The following is a 21,296-nucleotide window of genomic DNA, read 5'->3' as shown; positions in this document are numbered from 1 at the left end:
ATACTGTATTAACCTGCCAGTTGCCACATTTTTCCCGAGGTCGCATGCACCCCAGCTTCAGCACGTATACTAAATTCAAAGGAAACAATTATTTAATGTCGATATTCTATTAAATATTATTCTTATGTGCTAAATGAGGAGAGGATCTGACTAGGCATGTTATGTCAAACATGAAAGTAAGGGCTGATCTCTTGGTAAGTTATACTTCTCTGAAACAGTGCACCACGCCCATGTTAGGGTGTAGGAGGGCTGCCTGCAGTGTAGAGCTATCATATTTCATTCCCAACTCTAGAAGATAGCACTTGATGGGGGAGCAAAGCAGTGCTAGCGGAAGTTCTGCCTGTTGACATCCTCACCTTTGGAATGCAAAAGTCTCAACTCGCGCTGAAGGAATAACCTGGACGTAACTTGCGACCCCAGGTAGGCTGATTGGCTCTGTAACATGTTACATTGTTGCTACTTCATTGTTACATTGTAGGCCTACATCTAGTTTATATTAGCCTACATGATATAGTAGGTGAGTCACAGAACATGCTTCGCAGTCGCATACGGCAGGTAGACAGACTGAAACAAAGATGTAGCCCAGCCCCAACATCGCTTATCGGTTCTATTTTGAGAGGAGCGTGAAACTCGGGATGTATTTCAATGTCGGGGGTGGAGTGATAAATCTCAGCAACATTGTATGGCCGGGATGAATCGCCTTGTAGTTTCTCCCGCCCTAGGTTTATAGGAAGCGACCCCATCCACCTGCGAGGTCTACTGAAATAGGCAAGTATGTATGGAATTAATTAACAAAGAAATCACCTGGGCAAATAATTATATTGGGGTTGTGGTTAACATGCCTGCTGCAGAACCAGAGAGACCCGGGTTCGAGTCCCGGTCGTGCTACCTAACCCCAGTTTGCAACACTGCTGTCAGAGGTGCCGGTAGATATGTGAAAGGGCATTAAACAAAGTTGCAGCAGCACGGAGACGTGCTTCCCAAAGCATGTTTGACTTGGAACCAGAGTGCTGTATATGGGGCTCAGGGCCTGACAATAGTCACCAAAAGCTGTTTTGTGAGAGGCCAAGCAGCAAGCACTGGCAGTACAACACCTTATTTCTAGTATAGACCATTATTTTCCTCTTTCTGGTATGCACAGGAGAACCGTTTTCATTACATAACAGTAGGCCTACTTTGTTCTGTCCAGTGTCTGACAGACAAGAAGTATGGAAGAAATACGACAGAACCGTCGATTGATTTGCCCTCTACCCCGGTGTGACGAAACATAAAGTTTTACAACAATCAGGCAAGCAGCTACTTGTCAAGGCCCTCTGGCTGGAAAGGATGAGTATACTGGACACATATATAGGAAAATAGTTGTCATATGTAAGCTAGGCCTTTGTCTTCTGCAGAAGAGGGTAAAATAATATTACTGAATATTTTGAAATTTAAAAATGGTTGTTGAACACAGTTTTTCGTGTGGACTGGTGCCCATTGCATGCCTAAACATGCACCCAACAGTTTCCTGATACACACACAGCTGTCCTCTCAGTTTAGTGTCTCTTCATGTTATCAGCCTCACAACACTGCATGCTTTGATGCTGGTGACCCAGCTCTGATGCCCCTCCCTGTCTCCTACCTCAGTCAGACACCTGCAGTATAATGGGTCTTAGAGTGGTGTCTGTCTGTGTAATTAGACCATTCAAATTAGAGGGCTGTCCTAATGGCGGGCAGACAGTATTTAAGCATCTGTACTGGCCTCGGTGTCAGTGGGACTCAGCATTTTCAATGTTCCCATGGGAAAAGCGAGGGACACTTGGGTCAGTGATGGTCCTGGTATTAAGGATGATGGTAATTGGCCAGCCAAATGACTGCGGTCACCATAATAACCGTTCAAATAGCAGTTTACATTTTTTATATATATATGTGCAGAACCAGTCAAAAGTTTGGACACATCTACTCATTCAAGGGTTTTGTAGACATTTATTTATTTTATTTAACTAGGCAAGTCAATAAATTCTTATTTACAATGACGGCCTACCAAAAGGTCTCCTGCGGGGACGGGGGCTGGAATAAAATAAAATGTGTTTGTGCATGCATGTACAGTTGAAGTCGGAAGTTTACATACACCTTAGCCAAATACATTTAAACTCAGTTTTTCACAATTCCTGACATTTAATCCCAGTAAAAGTTCACTGTCTTAGGTCAGTCAGGATCACCAATTTATTTTAAGAATGTGAAATGTCAGAATAATAGTTTAGAGAATGATTTATTTCAGGTTTTATTTCTTTCATCACATTCCCAGTGGGTCAAAAGTTTACATACACTCAATTAGCATTTGGTAGCGTTGCCTTTAAATTGTTGATCTTGGGTCAAACGTTTCGGGTAGCCTTCCACAAGCTTCCCATAATCAGTTGGGTGAATTTTGGCCCATTCCTCCTGATAGAACTGGTGTAACTGAGTCAGGTTTGTAGGCCTCCTTGTTCGCACACGCTTTTTCAGTTCTGCCCACAAATTTTCTATAGGATTGAGGTCAGGGCTTTGTGATGGCCACTCCAATACCTTGACTTTGTTGTCCTTTAGCCATTTTGCCACAACTTTGGAAGTATGCTTGGGGTCATTGTGCATTTGGAGGAAGCCATTTGCGACCAATCTTTAACTTCCTGACTGATGTCTTGAGGTGTTGCTTCAATATATCCACATAATTTTCCTCCCTCATGATGCCATCTATTTTGTGAAGTGCACCAGTCCCTCCTGCAGCAAAGCATCCCCACAACATGATGCTGTCACCCCCGTGCTTCACGGTAGGGATGGTGTTCTTCGGCTTGCAAGCATCCCCCTTTTTCCTCCAAACATAACGATGGTCATTATGACCAAACAGTTTTATTGTTGTTTCATCAAACCAGAGGACATTTCTCCAAAAAGTAGATGTCCTAACCGACTTGTCAAAGCTATAGTTTGTTAACAAGAAATTTGTGGAGTGGTTGAAAAACTAGTTTTAATGACTCCAACCTAAGTGTATGTAAATTTACGACTTCAACTGTATCTCACCAGCCACCTGGTGGAAGGAACTTTGTAGATCTGAGGCTCTTTCCCCTGTTTCCTCCATCATCCTCCAAATCGCACCAACATCAGCGCAACTGGTCCTTGTTTGGGAACACGCACACCAAAGCACGCAACAGGCTGGCCAATACAAGGGCTGAAAAATTGGTGGCCATCCCGGCAAATTTGAGGCTTTTTGAGCCTGACAACGAGGTTGGGAAGTAGTGAAGATGAGGCCTCAGTCTGATGTTCAAGTGGTGGACATTGAGGAGGTCCAGGGAGAAGACATGGAAGCTTGAGAGGAAAATAACCAAAGCTTTAGTTTCTAGACTATCATTTTACAGATAAATGTTGAAAATGTTTTTGAGAGATGGATCGTTGGGATCATTCAATATTCCCTTTTGTTGTTCAGTGAAATCATCCAATGTGAAGTGTCAACTCATTTAATTAAAGTTCAATTTGTAACAATTTTTTTTATTTCTATTGGAAGGATTAATTAATATTAATATTAATTCGCATATTTTCTGTTAATTTTCACATATTCCCATTAATTCCCACGGAAAGTTTCCACCTCTGAATATTCCCCAAAATGTGCAACCCTTATAGTGAAGACATCAAAACTATGAACACATATGGAATTATGTGTAACTAAAAAAAGTTACACATAAAAGATTAATCGGCTGATTTAAAAAAATAAAAACATTATTATTATTTTTTGTACTTTTAAAAATGTTTTAAATCTTTAAAAAAATATATTAGTATATTTATTTAAAAACATAAAAATATACATATATATATATAATATTTTTGTAAGTTAAATTATTTTTAAATATATTTGTAATAATGACAATTACAAAAATACTGAATGAACAATGAACACTTATTTTAACTTAGTATAATACATAAATAAAAAACATTTTTAGTCTCAAATAAATAATGAAACATGCTCAATTTGGTTTAAATAATTCAAAAACACAGTTTTGGAGAAGAAAGGAAAAGTGCAGTATGTGCCATGTAAAAAAAAAAAAGGAAAAAAAAGCTAACGTTTAAGTTCCTTGCTCAGAACATGAGAACATATGAAAACTGGTGGTTCAATATTCCCAGTTAAGAAGTTTTAGGTTGTAGTTATTATAGGAATTATAGGACTATTTCTCTCTACCATTTGTATTTCATATACCTTTGACTATTTGATGTTCTTATAGGCACTATAGTATTGCCAGCCTAATCTCGGGAGTTGATAGGCTTGAAGTCATAAACAGCGCAATGCTTCAAGCATTGCGTAGAGCTGTTGGCATACGCAGGAAAGTGCTGTTTGAATGAATGCTTACGAGCCTGCTGCTGCCTACCACCGCTCAGTTAGACTGCTCTATCAAATATCAAATCATAGACTTAATATAATAAACACACAGAAATACGAGCCTTAGGTCATTAATATGGTCAAATCTGGAAACTATAATTTCAAAAACAAAACGTTTATTTTTTCAGTGAAATACGGATCCGTTCCTTATTGTATCGAACGGGTGACAACCCTAAGTCTAAATATTGCTGTTACATTGCACAACCTTCAATGTTATGTCATAATTATGTAAAATTCTGGCAAATGAATTACGGTGTTTTTAAAGAAAAAATGGTCTTCACACAGTTCGCAACGAGCCAGGCAGCCCAAACTGCTGCGCGAATGCACTTTTGTTAAATCATCACCTGTTTGGCGAAGTAGGCAAAAATCTCCAATTTGGACTCCAGACCAAAGGACAGATCTGCACTACCAAGCAAAAAGGCAGTAACTGCGCATTTGGTCAAATGTGTTCATGTAATTTTTCTACATTAAAGACATGCTTAATCATGTATACAAGTATCCTGCCTCTATTGTGGGGGTCATATTAGCAGTGACTGCATAAAGTTACTGTGAGACCAAGGTAAATAATAGCAATTTTTCTCAGTTCCACGCTACGAGCAGTTACTGCCTTTTTGCTTGGTAGGGCCATTGCTAGTTTTTCTTGACCAAATCAAATGTCTTCTTCTTATTGGTGTCCTTTAGTAGTGTTTTTTTGCAGCAATTCAACCATGGCCTGATTCACACAGTCTCCTCTGAACAGTTGATGTTGATGTGTCTGTTACTTGAACTCTGTGAAGTATTTAATTTATTTGGGCTGTGTCTTCTGAGGCTGGTAACTCTAATGAAATTATTGTCCGCAGCAGAGGTAACTATGGGTCTTCCTTTCCTGTGGCGGTCCTCATGAGCCAGTTTCATCATAGCGCTTGGTTTTTGCGACTGCACAAGGAAACTTTCAATGTTCTTGAACATTTCCAGATTGACTTATCTTCATGTCTTAAAGTAATGATGGACTGTCATTTCTATTTGCTTATTTGAGAAGTTCTTGCCATAATATGGACTTAGCACTATTTGGTAAAATACCATCTCTGTATACCACCCATACCCTGTCACAACACAACTGATTGGCTCAAACACATTAAGTAGGAAAGAAATGACACAAATGAACTTTTAACAAGGCACACCTGTTATTGAAATGCATTCCAGGTGACTACCTCAAGAAGCTGGTTGAGAGAAGGCCGAGAGTGTGCAAAGCTATCATCAATGCAAAGGGTGGCTATTTTGAAGAATCTCAAATATAAAATATGTGTTTCATTTGTTTAACATTTGGTTACTACATGATGTGTTATTTCATAGTTTTGATGTCTTCACTATTATTCTACAATGTAGAAAATAGTCAAAATAAACAAAAACCCGCAATGAGTAGGTGTCAAGTTTGTGTCAAGTTTTAGCTGGTATTGTATATACTGAACAAAAATATGAACGCAACAGGTGTCAATTTCAAAGATTTGACTGAGTTACAGTTCATATAAGGAACTCAGTCAATTTAAACAGATTAATTAGATCCTAATCTATGGATTTCACATGACTGGGAATACAGATATGCATCTGTTGGTCACAGATACCTTTAAAAAAAAAAAAAAAAGGTAGGGGTGTTGATCAGAACCAGTCAGTATCTGGTGTGACCACTATTTGCTTCATGCAGTGAAACACATCTCCTTTGCATAGAGTTCATCAGACTGTTGATCGAGGCCTGTGGAATGTTGTCCCACTCCTCTTTAATGGCTGTGCGGAGTTTCTAGATATTGGCGGGAACTGGAACACGCTGTTGTAAACATCAATCCAGAGCATCCCAAACATGCTCAAGGAGTGACATGTCTGGTGAGTATGTAGGCCATGGAAGAATAGTGATATTTTTAGCTTCCAGGAATTGTGTACAGATCCTTGCGACAAAGGACTGTCCATTATCATGCTGAAACATGAGGTGATGGCGGCGGATGAATGGCATGACAATGGGCCTCAGGATCTCGTCACGGTATCTTTGTGCATCCAAATTGCCATCGATAAAATGCAATTGTGTTTGTTGTCCGTGGCTTATGCCTGCCCATACCATAACCCCACTGCCACAATGGGGCACTCTGTTCACAAAATTGACATCCGCAAACCGCTCGCCCACACAATGACATACACGCAGTCAGCCATCTGTCCGATACAGTTGAAACCGGGATTCATCCGTAAGACACACTTCTCCAGTGGCCATCAAAGGTGAGCATTTGCACACTGAAGTTGGTTCCGATGCCGAATTGCAATCAGGTCAAGACCCAGGCTAGGTCGACGAGAACACAGATGAGCTTCCCGGAGACAGAATTTCTGCACAAACTGTCAGAAACAAAGGTTGTGTAAACCCACTATTTCATCAGCTGTCCAGATGGCTGGTCTCAGATGATCCCACAGGTGAAGAAGCCGGATGTGGAGGTCCTTGGCTGGTGTGGTTCCACATGGTCTGCGGTTGTGAGGCCGGTTGGACATACTGCCAAATTCTCTAAAATAATGGTGGAAGCGGCTTATGGTAGAGAAATGAACATTACATTTTCTGGTAACAGCTCTGGTGGATATTCCTGCAGTCAGCATGCCAATTGCATGCTCCTTCAAAACTTGAGACATCTGTGGCATTGTGTTGTGGGACAAAACCGCACATTTTAGAATGGCCTTTTATTGTCCCCAACCCAAATTCCACCTTTCTAGTGATCATGCTGTTTAATCAGCCTCTTGATATGCCACACCTGTCGGGTGGATTATATTGATAAATGCTCACTAACAGGGATGTAAACAAATTTGTGCAAAAAAATTGAGACAAGCTTTTTGTGTGAATGAAACATTTTGGAGATATTTTATTTCAGCTCATGAAACATGGGACCAACACTTTACATGTTGCGTTTCATATTTTTGTTCAGTGTATACATGTATATTTTTTTTACGCACGTTTTCTCCTCCTTTGCTCCTGTCTGTATTTGCTGACATATAAAGAGAATGAACAGAACGGGCATCCCCATTCAAGTCAATGACAGCACAATGGCTGGACTGGCGGCAAAGCAGGAAGTATGTGCTAAAATGTGCTGTGATTCGTTGATTCAACTCAACTGCCATTGCTTGAGCCACATCAGTAACATCATTTCACAGCAAATTTGCAATAATTTCCATTGTGATGTTCATCACAATACCAGGCAGCCATAGATGCGTTAAAGGAGAATGGAAATCAGATGTTCTATTGACCAGATTGCCGCACATCCAACAAATCTGATCTAACAAACAGTGTTATGTATTCATGGATGCCAAGGGAAGCCAGGCTTCCCCAAATATTTGACCAATATATTTGACCATGTTTTCATAATTTTCCATTAATTCACAAGTGGCTGTATCTCATTCAAGAAATCCTCTGAACAAGGGGGAAAAGCGCCCCTCTGTCTCAGTATGTGTATTCCATGTATCTGATGCTGTCTGGAACAAAAGAGTATGACATGTTGCTGCACTAGCACTTGATTGATTGGCGCCAGCAAACATTATGTCTCACGTGGTAATTTTTAAAATAAAATAATTAGCCAATCAGTGTTGAGCTGAGCTCATGTGGATTGTCCTGCCACAGCAAAACTACAGTTTGGATTTTGCTTCACACAAATCAAATACCATCCTGAGCAAAACGTCATCATTCTCAGACAAATGTCTGTTTCTGGTCTGGATTTGGACTTGTGGTTTTGACCTAATTCTCTGTACAGGCCAATGATTATGATGGTGATTCTGATCTAACCATACATTTGCATATTGTTCCACTGACCTGAGATGATTGAAGGTCAATATGTAGCCTAGTGGGCTCACATTAACTAGCTAGCTAACTTAGCTGGTTCATTTTTGCCCATGTGAGGAAGTTAGGCTAGCAATCATTTTAGCTAGGTAGCCTATGAAAACAAAAATGAAAGGTTTACTCAATGGCAGAGCCATAGACCGTTTTGCCAACTTAATTGGTTTTGGTGTCTAAGTTTGTTTTCAGTGTATTAAACTGAGCATAATATTACCTTGTTGATTTGATTATGTTTAAGTTGAAATGGTGCTGGAAGAGCGGAGGCAGGGCTCCTGTTGTCTTTGTGCTGACTTGCGGTAACTCTGTGGTTCTAAATCAGTAGTTGTAGAGTAAACTGTAAAATAAATGTACTTTCTTGACCATGCTACAGGTCAACTGTTTGTTACGTGGACTTATCCGTACCAATGTGGCTCCGATTTTGTGATGACAAAATGTATGCGTAGTTGAATTTATTCCGCCACTGTGTGACTGTCACGGCCTTTTGGTAAATCACGGTGGCGTATATACAAATGGGTTATAAAGCAAATATCACAACAGGTTGTAATATGGCTTTTTATTGTCTTGGCTTCCCCAGTGATTTCTACCTACGCCCCATATAGGATATTTGTCGAATCTGTCATGATTTAGGTTGTGGAATGGGACACAATGTGCAAAATTGTGAGGCCAATTTTTATATTTTGGTGTGTTTTTGCTGCATAACATGCAGAAGTTGTCCCTTTTCAGGCTTAGAAGTGACTGCTAAATACGAACTCCCGTTTGTATAAACTGGTTAGCATAGCTAGCATACAGAAATCGTTAATGGTAGTCAGTTGTTTTTAACTGTAATGCAGTTGAATGGTAAAGATGACATGAACATTTTTACTTCAATATAGTGTAAAATACACATAAACAATAGCCTAAATCTAGACTAATTTTGCTGGTGGGCAATGAGGAGACTTGGGATCTTTCCCCCATGGCTCTTTCCCCCACGCGTTTTCTATGGCAATTCCATTGTTTTGGTCAAGTTCCATTGAAACCTTTACCACGTCTATTGTGAGTGTAACAGTCAAATTGCCAGGGTTAAAGGTTCCAAACCTGTTCTATTCATTCTGTTTTTATGTGTGCTGTTTATAAACCCAGAGAGGCAACATCGTGAGACTTCCGGAAACACTTGTGAAGCAGACCAGGCCGGGGTTTGGGGTTTGAGAAGTCAATTTCTTTTTTTTTTTAGTTCCTTTTCTCAAAATCTAAAAGGCACAACCTAGATTCAAGACAATGTCTTAAGTAGTTGAACATGTTATTACTCCAACCTCATGATAGTCACAAACTGACATATTGACATTTTAGTCAAATTCAACTTCATAGGCCTCCTGAGTTGCGCCTCGGTCTAAGTCACTGCATCACAGTGCTAGAGGTGTCACTACAGACCCGGGTTCAATCCCGGGCTGTGTTGTAGCCGGCTGCGACCGGGAAACCCATGAGGCGGGGCACAATTGGCCCAAAAATGTTCAACTTATATTGACGGCCTGCACATGCGCAGTTCGGCGGGAAACGACGTTAGCTCAGTGTTGTCAACAATTTTTCAGTGAGATCCGCTATTGGCTCCTTGATTTGTCGCTAAACGACATTTTGCCATTGCCGCAACAGCACCAATTTTCCTTCCTGCGATTCCCGACGTAGCGTTTTTTTTTGCCTCTCCCGCCGCACACCCCCTCCCCTTGTGCTTCTCTGCCTGTGTGTGTGCCGTTGCTGTGACTTGTGTTGGACAGACAGCTTCTCTCACTCTTGAGTGGGAAAAGTTGCTTAAACCCTTTGTGTTAACTCCCCAAAGGCAGCCTGAAAAGTAGCTGTACTTGTCGCTAGAATCAACATTTTTTGGTTGGGTATTTTACCCCCTTTTTCTCCCCAATTTTGATCTTGTCTCATTGCTCAGGAGGTGAAGGTCGAGTCATGCGTCCTCCGAAACATGACCCACCTAACCGCGCTTAACAACTGCCCGCTTTAACCCGGAAGCCAGCCGCACCAATGTGTCGGAGGAAACACCATTCAACTGACAACCGAGGTCAGCCTGATGGCACCCGGCCAACCACAAGGAGTTGCTAGAGTGCGATGAGCCAAATAAAGCCCCCCCATATTCAGTCACTCCAATATGATATCCTTATGCGCGGCAGGACACATTCGGAGTAACTATTTCAGACTCTCTCACTCCTTCTTGTTGGAGGGAGTGATACTGAACACAGTCCACCACCGGGAGCAAGTGTGCACCGATGCCTCTCCAGCAGGTTGTGGGGCAGTGTTCAGAGGTATGGCAGCGAGTGGACGCAGCGGCATCTACTTTGAGAGTGTATTTGGCTACAATTTCACGGTGACGTTACGATGGCCACCCATTGCTCTCAAATTTGTGAAGGGAGCTGGATGCAGAAGTCTAACTAAGGCCTGTTCAATGCCAAACTGGGACCTTGACGTGGTGCTGTCAGTACTTGCTAGGCCACCCTTCAAGCTCCTGGGGTTAGCGTCTTTGAAACACCTTTCCATGAAGGTGGCATTCCTGTTGGCTATTACCTCTACTAAGAGGTTTAGTGAACTTCATGCTCTTTCAGTGAGTGCTGAATGTTTCAGAGTGGGTGCAGACAAAGGGAGTGTTATCCTCCGGCCTATCCACTCTTTATTGCCGAAGGTCGTGTCTGACAGACATGTGAACTGGCACTTACATTTGTCCGCTGGGTTTTTCACCCAAGTGTGCTGAACCCAGTGAGGACACTAGACACTTACAGTTGAAGTCAGAAGTTTACATACACCTTAGCCAAATACATTTAAACTCAGTTTCTCACAATTCCTGACATTTTAATCCTAGTAAAAATTCCCTGTCTTAGGTCAGTTAGGATCACCACTTTATTTTAAGAATGTGAAATGTCAGAATAATGTCAGAATTATTTATTTCAACAAATTCTTAGTGGGTCAGAAGTTTACATACACTCAATTGGTATTTGGTAGTATTGCCTTTCAATTGTTTAACTTGGGTCAAACGTTTTGGGTAGCCTTCCACAAGATTCCCACAATAAGTTGGGTGAATTTTGGCCCATTCCTCCTGACAGAGCTGGTGTAACTGAGTCAGGTTTGTATGCCTCCTTGCTCGCACATGCTTTTTCAGTTCTGCCCACACATTTTCAATAGGATTGAGGTCAGGGCTTTGTGATGGCCACTCCAATACCTTGACTGTGTTGTCCTTAAGCCATTTTGCCACAACTTTGGAAGTATGCATGGGGGTCATTGTCCATTTGGAAGACCCAATTGCGACCAAGCTTTAACTTCCTGACTGATATCTTGAGATGTTGCTTCAATATATCCACATAATTTTATTTTCTCATGAATTCATCTATTTTTTGAAGTGCATCAGTCCCTCCTGCAGCAAAGCACCCCCACAACAAGATGCTGCCACCCCCGTGGTTCACAGTTGGGATGGTGTTCTTCGGCTTGCAAGCCTCCCCGTTTGTCCTCCAAACATAACGATGGTCATTATCGCCAAACAATTCGATTTTTGTTTCATACGACCAGAGGACATTTCTCCAAAAAGTACGATCTTTGTCCCCATGTGCAGTTGCAAAGCATAGTCTGGCTTTATTATGGTGGTTTTGGAGCAGTGGCTTCTTCCTTGCTGAGCGGCCTTTCAGGTTATGTCGATATAGGAGATATAGGACTCGTTTTACTGTGGATATAGATACTTTTGTACCTGTTTCCTCCAGCAAGGTCCTTTGCTGTTGTTCTGGGACCGATTTAGCACTTTTCGCAGCAAAGTACGTTCATCTCTAGGAGACAGAACGCATCTCTTTCCTGAGCTGTATGACGGCTGTGTGGTCCCATGGTGTTTATACTTGCGTACTATTGTTTGTACAGATGAACGTGGTACCTTCAGGCATTTGGAAATTGCTCCCAAGGATGAACTAGACTTGTAGAGGTCTACAAATTTTTTCTGAGGTCTTGGCTGATTTCTTTTGATTTTCCCATGATGTCAAGCGAAGAGTTACTGAGTTTGAAGGTAGGCCTTGAAATACATCCACAGGTACACCTCCAATTGACTCAAAATTATGTAATTTAGCCTATTAGCCTATCAGAAGCTCTAAAGCCATGACATCATTTTCTGGAATTTTCCAAGTTGTTTAAAGGCACAGTCAACTTAGTGGATGCAAACGTCTGACCCACTGGTATTGTGATTAAGTGAAATAATCTGTCTGTAAACAATTGTTTAAAAATTACTTGTCATGCACAAAGTAGATGTCCTAACCGACTTGCCAAAACTATAGTTTGTTAACAAGAAATTTGTGGAGTGGTTGAAAAATGAGTTTTAATGACTCCAACCTAAGTGTATGTAAACTTCCTGACTTCAACTGTACGTTACACAGACTAAGCTGTTCGTGTGTTATGTTCACAGGCTCATCTTCAGAACTCCACCGAAAGAAACTCTCACATTGTATTGTGGACACTTTTACTACAGCGTATCAGCTTGCCGGCTGCCCTTTGCTGTCTGCTGTGGTGGCACATTCTACTAGAGGAGTAGCTACATCGTGGGCCCTGTCCCCTTAATAAAATGTGTGCATCGACCAGTTGGACGTCGTCTAGCACTTTTGCTAGGTACTATCGAGTCAATGTTGCTGCCGCCAACCAGGTCTGGAGAGGGCTGTGTTTAATGGGCTCATCCGCAGCACTACCCGGTAACCGGGACTAATCTGAGATTCTTACTTTGAATGTATCCTGTCAAGCGGAAGGATACCATATTGGCGTGATCTAATAGCTCACTGAACCTTGATTACAGACATAACCTTTGTTGTTAAGAGTCGATGTTAAGGCTGAAACGGACTCAACCACACACATGCTTGAGCATCACGTTTTCAGGGTTTCCACTAGATGGTGCAGCCACAAAATCAAAATTGGCTAAAAAATCATGAAAACTAAAATGTTAATTTGCTAACCTTAATTTAAGGTTAGCAGTGTGGTTCGGTTTCAAATCTGATTTTAAGAAATAAGCAGGATTTATGACGTAACTCGTGACGACCCATCTTCAGTCAGCTGTTTGTTCAGTTATGACTTATTATATTTTAATGACCGTCTACATCCATAACTGTTGGTTATACGGTAATTGTGCCTGTCCTAGTCACACTACCTGCCTTATCCATCTGCTTAAGTGGGTTTCTTCGAGATTAAAGTTTGACAAAATGGCTTTTGACAAACTCTCATTTGTGCTCCCACAGGTTTTGACCTACGCACAGTACTCACCAATATTGACCATAATCAAATCGTTATTAACTCTACTATTAGCTATTAACTATAACCATTGTTTGCCTTCCTATTTCAGGTTTCTATGTTCTAGTCATCATGCCTCTTCACTGTCTCCGACCTGGCTGCCCAGCGCTGATGGTGCCTTACCTGGTCACTCTCCTGGTGCTAATGAACTCTGGAGTCCATAGCCAAGGTACCATGTACTTCATTACTAACACATCCTCACTACTATGTATCAGATCATGTTTGTACCATGTGACCATAGTATTCAATGGATATTTTGCTCTAGCTGTAGAAGCATACAAATCCCCTGGCATTGTGAAATCTGTCTGTCTGACATGCAGACTCATGTTAGCAATTACACAAACTCCCAGGACACTAATGTGAACTCATTCACTCCTTTTTGTTGCACACACACACACACACACACACACACACACACACACACACACACACTAAGCCGTTTGTGTCCGATAATCATATAATATAATAATGACCGGGTAATATTATTGGCAGATATTAGTCATAGGTTTAAACAAAACAATTAATTTTGCCAGATTTTTCAGTGTACCTTTTTTTATGTTTCATTATCAGTATGCAACATTGCTCCCTCAGAGCTCCCAGTACAGTGATGACTGATCTCTGGGCTGTTGTTGTTATTCATGGGAGTGCGGGGCATTGACCCCAGTCTCCAGTTCCCCTCTGATCCTCTGCCAGAACTAGATGCAGAGACAGTGGGACACTACTAAAGAATTTCCATGTGAACAGAGACCCTTGCCCCTTACCCCTGTCCCAGCCCCCACCTCCCTGAATGAAGACTGTGCCTAAAGTCAGGCATCAACAGTAAGTGCTATGATTCATATCTGCACTCCTCTACAATGTCTTCGGTTTTCCCCATGACGTTGTGTATAAGGTGCCTTCAAACTGACCTTCCACCTCAGGCCCTAAACGGATTTCCTGTCCCTCTTGCTATCCCAGTGGAGAACACAAGGCCTGCTTTGAGCAGACAGGGGCAGCTGGAGAGGAGAGAGGAGGACAGAGAGTGACACATGAAAGAAGAGGATTGTTGGGAATCCCCCGTTGGAAATTATGTAGATGACCTGAAAACAAGAGACTGATTTGATTAGTGAAGGAGGAAGAGGGATGGGAGGCTCCTGTTCCAAAATTGGATGTCTGAAAAAGGTTTAGAACCTACTAATAAATTCATTTGGGGGGGGGGTTCTTTGATCTTAGAACAGCCCACCACCCCTGCAACCCTCTCACCACCACCACCCATTGCCAAGTTCACCGCCATACTCGTACCCAGAATCACTTCCACAGCACAGCTCAGTTGGTCTCTCACAACAAGTAATCACTGCATAGATGTTCATATTTCAAGTGCCTCGTGTTGATTATGCTTTTGTCTGTGTGAGACAAAAATCAGTTGTTCCAATCACAAGTTGATTGTTTGGTTTTTGTTCTGTGCTCTGGCGGGTATACTTCTGAACTGCAGTCTGATTGTTGATTTGGCTGATTGATTTGATGTTAGATGTGGACCTATTCCTAACGTGGGTGCGCAATGTGTGTTGGCTACACTGCAGGGCGTCTTAAGCTGACAGTGCTGTCTCAGGATCGGCTGCAGATGAAGTGGAAAGAGGCTGAAGGGCCGGTCCAGGGATACAAGGTCCGCGTGAAGCCCATCTCAGGTGAGACAGCAGTACTGGTGTGTACTGTGAGGTTGATTCTAACTAAGAGTTGACAATGTTGGGTCACGATGACTCGAAGCTGGAAACCCTAATGGTGAAACTGTCACGTCTGTTTGCGATATTAAAACAACAAAGATGTTACTGCAAACAACTAACAGTGTTTTTTTCCCTCTGAAGTCATTGCACGCGAGTTAGAACAGCAGCATATGTACAGCATATTTTTTATTTTTTACACTGATTAGCGATGCACCCCACCTCTGGTTTGACAACAAAACAAAATCAACAACAATGGCCATGGGGGCGGACAGTGGTGCTGTTTTCCCTACGATACTACGGATTACATATTTAACCAAGACCACTTTTTTTTTTTACCTTTATTTAACTAGAGCCAGAGTTGATCAAAGCACTGGCCACTGGCTAGTAAACACCTCCTCACTCTAATTTAGTTGGAAACCATTCATTGGTCAATCTGACAGAGCCACAGGGTACAAGGGCTGCCCTGCTACTCTGTTTAGCTAGATGTCTCTCTCCTTTGTTATACAACTCTCTTTTATTTACATTCTCATGTTATATAATAAATAGGTGTGAAACATTATTTCACAAGAGTATGTTCTCATTGTGTCAGCTCTCTGTCCATCCCCCCCTTCCACATTTGTTTCTCACTGTCATATTATCTTTTATTGTATCTCCATTTCTCTGTCATAGCTGTGTCCAGACAGGTCTGTGATAGTAAGACTCAGAGACTGTTAACAGTGAAACAGACATGAGACATGTCTGCTTACCCTGCAGCTTTCTAGAGTGTGAGATGAGGAGATAGGGGGGAACAGAGCAAGAGCGGAGGGGACCACTATGAAAGAAGCACAAGGAGACATTATGGATTTTGGAGAGATGGGGATGATGATGAAGAGAAGTGGCAGTGGGCTAGATAGGGGAAAAGGAGTATAGTATATCTGGCTCAGTTGATGTTGTTAACAAAGCCTCAAGGAACAATTGATCTTTTTGATGTTTTGGCTGCTGCAGCGTGAGCACACCTGGCTGTGGAGGCTCTCACCTGAGCTTAGGGAGATATGCTGTGGTTTATCCAACCACCTTCTGGGTCATGACTCACACATTCTTTTTATAGAACAACAAGATAACAGTCGTCTCTCTTCCTTGTCGAGTTTTTGCCGTTTTATGAAAACGCTGCACGTCTTTTTGTCCATTTTTTTCCCCTTCTGCTCACTATCTCTTTCTACCATTTGTTGTGGAAACACCAGCTGTATGTGTCGGTCTATCAGTTGCTCTCTCACTTCTGTAACAATCTGAGAGACTGTCTGTGATGTGTTGATGTCTCTGTCCTCCAGAGGTGCCCCAGCCGGAGCTGATGCTGACGACCACGCGTGGCCGGGCCACTGTGGCAGGCCTGGACTCCGGCCAAGAATACGCCCTCCAGGTCCTAGTGCTCAACGGCACACTAGAGAAACTCATCGCCAAGAGACGCTTCACCAGTAAGAGACGGCAGGGGAGAGGGAGTGTTGAACAGGAAGGAGAGGCGAGGAGGAATAACAGGGGGGAGAGAAGGAATGCAGATGACTTAAAAGAGGAAGATTAAATGATGTTAGGAGGAATGTAATGGCGGAGGGAGTTTGGAAAGGTGGAGGTTAATATTGAGTAGGATTAGTATTAAAGAGGAAGCAGACACTATGAAATGAAGGGTGTGAAGGACAGGAGGAAGTTGGATAAAGAGCCAGAGAGGGAGAGTTTACAGTAAGGGGGGACTGGAGGGAGAGAGTGTTCGATAGAGTGGGAGGTTAGGTGAATGTTTGGAATGACCGGTATGGGGAAATGAGAGCGAGAAGGAAAGAGTAACATATGTTAGAGAAAGATGACCACTATACGGAGAAGGAGAGAGTGAAGGGCACAGCAAGGGAGAGCTGTACAGATACAAAGATCAAGAGTGACGACATAGGCCCTCATGCCCACTAGTGTAGGCCTATGTCTCATGCCCACCACCGTAGGAATTCCCAAAGCATTAAGGGAATTTTGCGAATTCCCTTAAAAAACGCAGTTGACCTCAGTGGGCTTTACCAAATTCATTTTATCTCTGGTTGGTGAACTGGTCATTACAAAGCAACTGTTATTCTCTGTCAGGTAATAAGACATATCATGCCTGTGGGTTGACAAAAGAAGCCTTTATAGACCCAACACATTCAGACATTTGCAGTACATTTTCCTTTGACATTTTTGACATTTTAATGTGTGCGAACACTTCCGTATCATTACTTTCTATGTAACCACACACACCTATCAGCCTTTCTTTCACAAAGGACTGTCTGTAATTTACGCATTTTAAGAGTATTCTTGCACAATTACAGGTTGTGATTATTGCGGGAGGGAGACATGCAAATATTCTAGAATCTGCATAAAAACAATATGCTAATTTTCCCTCCGGAGATGTTGCAATCAAATTGACTTGTTGCAGTTTTTAAAGGGTGTGCGTGATGATGTAGTCCACATAAAATGCATTTTGCTGTTAAATTCCCATGTACCGAATAAAAAAAATTACAAGTTAAATGGGTTTCCATCGCATTTTCAACACTACTGTTTTCTCACAAAAAAAAATGTGTTTATATAGCAAGTGTGCCCACTCTGGTATTGGAATGTGGACTCTAGCCAACAGCACTGTACATTATGAGATTGTTATTATGGATAACAGAGCAAGATTATTTTTATTTGTCAAACTGCAACCAAGCCTCAATTATCATGTCCATAGATATTTATTGTAAAGGAGCATCAAGCTCATCACCTTGCAATTTCAGCTGCACTGTGAAGTTCATCATTTATTTCCAGGGGAGCAACTTTGTTTTTAGAAGTGGAGGGGACATAAATTATAATTATTATTCAGTTGGATAAACACTCCAAACAGCCTACCCGACCGCTCGGAGGCTTCTGCATGGTCCTAACGCACACCTTTGCCTGGTTTTGTATCACATTCCAATGATAAAACTGGTGGGGACAAAAATGCAATTTCACAATGTGGGGGGACATGTCCCCCCCGTCCCCAGTGCCCATATTTATTTCATCTGTAGCCTAATAAATTGCATACTTTCCCGAGGAGTCGTAGTGGGAGGACCACACAACATGTCATCGCGTGACTCCCAAGTTTACTTCGATATGATGGTTATTATATCAATATTTGTGTATAAAAGCGTTTCCACCGACACAAAAAGATCCCACCTTGTCTAGTGTATTTTGTTTATGTTTACATTTGGAAAGTTTATGTAAAAATGTTCTGTTTCCATCAGGCCTATGCCATGATTTTTTTTTTATCCAATGTACTTTAGTCACATAAAAAGGTTGGATGGAAACCTGGTTTATGTAAAAAGCTTTTATAGGAACAAAATGCCCTTCAAAATGTTTCTTGTTGTTGCCAGCCTTTCAGTGATAGTGGGTTACTGTGTCAACGGAAGCGCGTTGGGACAAGTCAGACTTTGGTGTTGACTGGAAAACGTCTGTCTATCATTCAATAATGATCCTAGTCTGGGAGCTCCTTCCTGGCCTCTTCTCAAACCCCAAGCCCCACTTGTTATTTCCATAGAAATGTCATACTCATTTTCTGTCGCACTTACCATTTTCTTGAGGCAACATTTGCCCTTTTCCCGGTGCTGTGTATGTGCTGGCATTTATTTTTGTCAAGCTCTGCATAAAAATGGTATGTTTAGAATGTACAATTATTTTAGATTCATTTACTCATCTGCTGTTCCACATTTCCCCTTTCCTTCTCAATTCCTACTCTTTCTCCTCTTCCTCTCCTTCCTGTTCAACCACTGCTGTCATTTCTCTTCCACCATCTTTTCCTCCTTCATTTGTCTATCCATGGCTCTATTTCCTCTCTTCTGTCCTTCTGCTCTCCTCTCTATCCTGCCAGTTGAGGGCTTGCGAGAGGAGGAGTTGGTCCGTAGTGGCAGTCGTGAACAGCGGCGGAAGGCCCTACCAGGGGGGTCTGGGTCAGGTGAACTGGATGACCCCATAGAGGCCCTGCTAGCTGTACCCACTGTGGTCTACCATGAGCCGGCAACCACCACCACCACCACTACAGGTAGGGTGTGTTCTCACCCAGGGAGTGCTTTTAGGTCAAAGGATTTTACACTGTAGAGCAGGGGTATTAAAATCTTAACCTACGAGGTCGAGAGTGCCACTGTTTTTCTGTTATACTTGATAATTAATTGAATCTACCTGGTGACGGGGCTAAATCAGTCTCTGATTATAATGGGGGGAAAGCAGTGGAATTGTTTTTTAGGTCCAGATTTGAATTTGATGGCCATAGAGCAATGCCCAGGAACCTTACTCAGGCCAATAAGCACTGAAGTTAATATAATGGTCATCCTCAATCAGTTCTGCAAGTGATGTGCTGTTACAGGATTTTATGTTCCGAGGGTTATTTCACTTCCTGTTTACTGTCGTAATTGTATACGTCACACTACAGTGCTGTTGGAAAAAGGTATGCATACCGTATCTAATATGTTCAGGTCTGATAATTGCTTTGTTTGTGTGTGGCAACAGTGGCACTTAGAGAAAATACAAAACACAATCCCCTCACATCCTCCCCATAGTTGATAGTGTGTTCTCCTCTCTGTGTCGCCATGGGCTCTGTCATTATGTGTGTTTAACTGGCAGGGTGGGGGTAGGAGCCTGGAGAGGCACCTGCGTTGTCACACTAGGTCTGTAATGAGAGCACTGATGCAGTGCCACAACTGTAAGCTGCCCTGTCCAGCATGGGAGATGGACTGCACTGGAGAGAAACATGGCTGAGAGGAAACAGGGAGTGGACATGGGGTGGAGGGCTAAGGCACGGTACAAAGGGCTTTTCCTAGTTCCCTGTATCTTAACAATGTCTCATAAGAACTGGAGATTGGATATTACTATGACCTATTCCTGAATGTTTGCCATCATATAACAACTGGTGGCCTGAAATAATTATGCTGTTGGAATTTCTGTCATAGACGTTGTTTCTTTAACACTACCAACTGTCAAATTGTGTATCTGTAGAACCTCCAACTACTCCAGAAACAACTACCCAGAATAATGAGTTGGTGACAGAGAAGGCTCCCAAAGAGAAGAGGAAAAGGAAGAAAGAGAAGGATCGCTCCAAGGTGGACAATAAGGAGGAGCAGGGGACAACTCAGGGGAAACCAGTAGAGGATGAGAACTCCGACAGGGAGAAAGTCAGGAAGACAATCCCCACTCAGCCTGTCACAGGTACACTAACTCCCATCCATCCCACCTACAGCAAACAGTTTGTAAAAACACTATTAGTGTTACTTCAAGATGTACCAGGCAAAATGTTTTGTTTAAAAAGCCTGTCTATGAATTTTCAGTGTTGTAAGTGAAGTACCTTATTTAGAGCCCATAGTATGCACACTCTTCTAACGCTAAAGGATAAAGTTAAGTCCTAAAAGAGGAGTTTGGGCTTTACTTTGTCATCCTCAGCACTGCAATCATAGAAAAAATATTCCAGTGAGTGGCAATTTCAGATCTGATGACAGTGTTTCCTGAGGAGGGGAGCACAGAGAGGACAGGATAATGATAGGGCCTCTGGAGCAGAAATGTGCTCGCACTCTCCTGTATTCCTCTGTAACACACACACATCTACTTCTAATACTACTACTAATGCATTTTCCTTAGTTTGGATCAGCCAGTTTTCTTGATTTAAGAGTGTTTCTTCATTAATCCAGTGGTGTCCACTCGGAAGGCCTTTGAGTGTGACACGACAGCAGCCGCTGACGTGGTCATGTTGGTGGACGGCTCCTGGAGCATTGGACGCACCAACTTCAGACGTGTCAGGGACTTCCTGGAGGGTCTAGTCACGCCTTTCCATATCGGCCCAGACAGGGTGCAGATAGGTGAGACACAGCAGACTCTTCCTGCTGAATTAGCGTTTTGGGTTTCTTATGAAAGGTTGTGTGATGTGATCTCATAATTAATATAATAATAAGCCACATATAAAAGACGTCCCCAGGCAGAAGTCTTTTGATCTTAATGATTCTGTTTTTTACATTTTCTTTCATCTAAATCCAGGTTGTTTTGGCCTCTCTCCTGTTTCTGCAGCTGTAAATACTAGCCCTAAAACAGAACTCTCCTCTGTTAGGTTTATACTTCACGGGAC

At 42.2% G+C, this 21,296-nt stretch overlaps 1 protein-coding gene across 1 annotated transcript in view; it reads left to right on the top strand.

Annotated features, from left to right (window-relative positions):
• Positions 1 to 289: 289 nt before the first annotated feature.
• Positions 290 to 21,296, top strand: part of LOC129830061 (collagen alpha-1(XX) chain) — a 32,574-nt gene continuing 11,567 nt past the window's right edge. Inside the window, exons 1-7 of the mRNA XM_055892248.1 lie at positions 290 to 420; positions 13,543 to 13,659; positions 15,047 to 15,151; positions 16,495 to 16,638; positions 19,059 to 19,229; positions 20,180 to 20,389; positions 20,866 to 21,033. Of these exons, the coding sequence (XP_055748223.1) occupies positions 13,563 to 13,659; positions 15,047 to 15,151; positions 16,495 to 16,638; positions 19,059 to 19,229; positions 20,180 to 20,389; positions 20,866 to 21,033 (895 nt within the window). The 5' untranslated portion in view covers positions 290 to 420; positions 13,543 to 13,562. The remainder of the gene's footprint in view (positions 421 to 13,542; positions 13,660 to 15,046; positions 15,152 to 16,494; positions 16,639 to 19,058; positions 19,230 to 20,179; positions 20,390 to 20,865; positions 21,034 to 21,296) is intronic.

Source organism: Salvelinus fontinalis, chromosome 31, assembly GCF_029448725.1.
Source record: "Salvelinus fontinalis isolate EN_2023a chromosome 31, ASM2944872v1, whole genome shotgun sequence".
Lineage (NCBI taxonomy): Eukaryota > Metazoa > Chordata > Actinopteri > Salmoniformes > Salmonidae > Salvelinus > Salvelinus fontinalis.
Note: the sequence above shows the minus strand (reverse complement) of the source record. Positions and strands in the feature narration are given on the sequence as shown.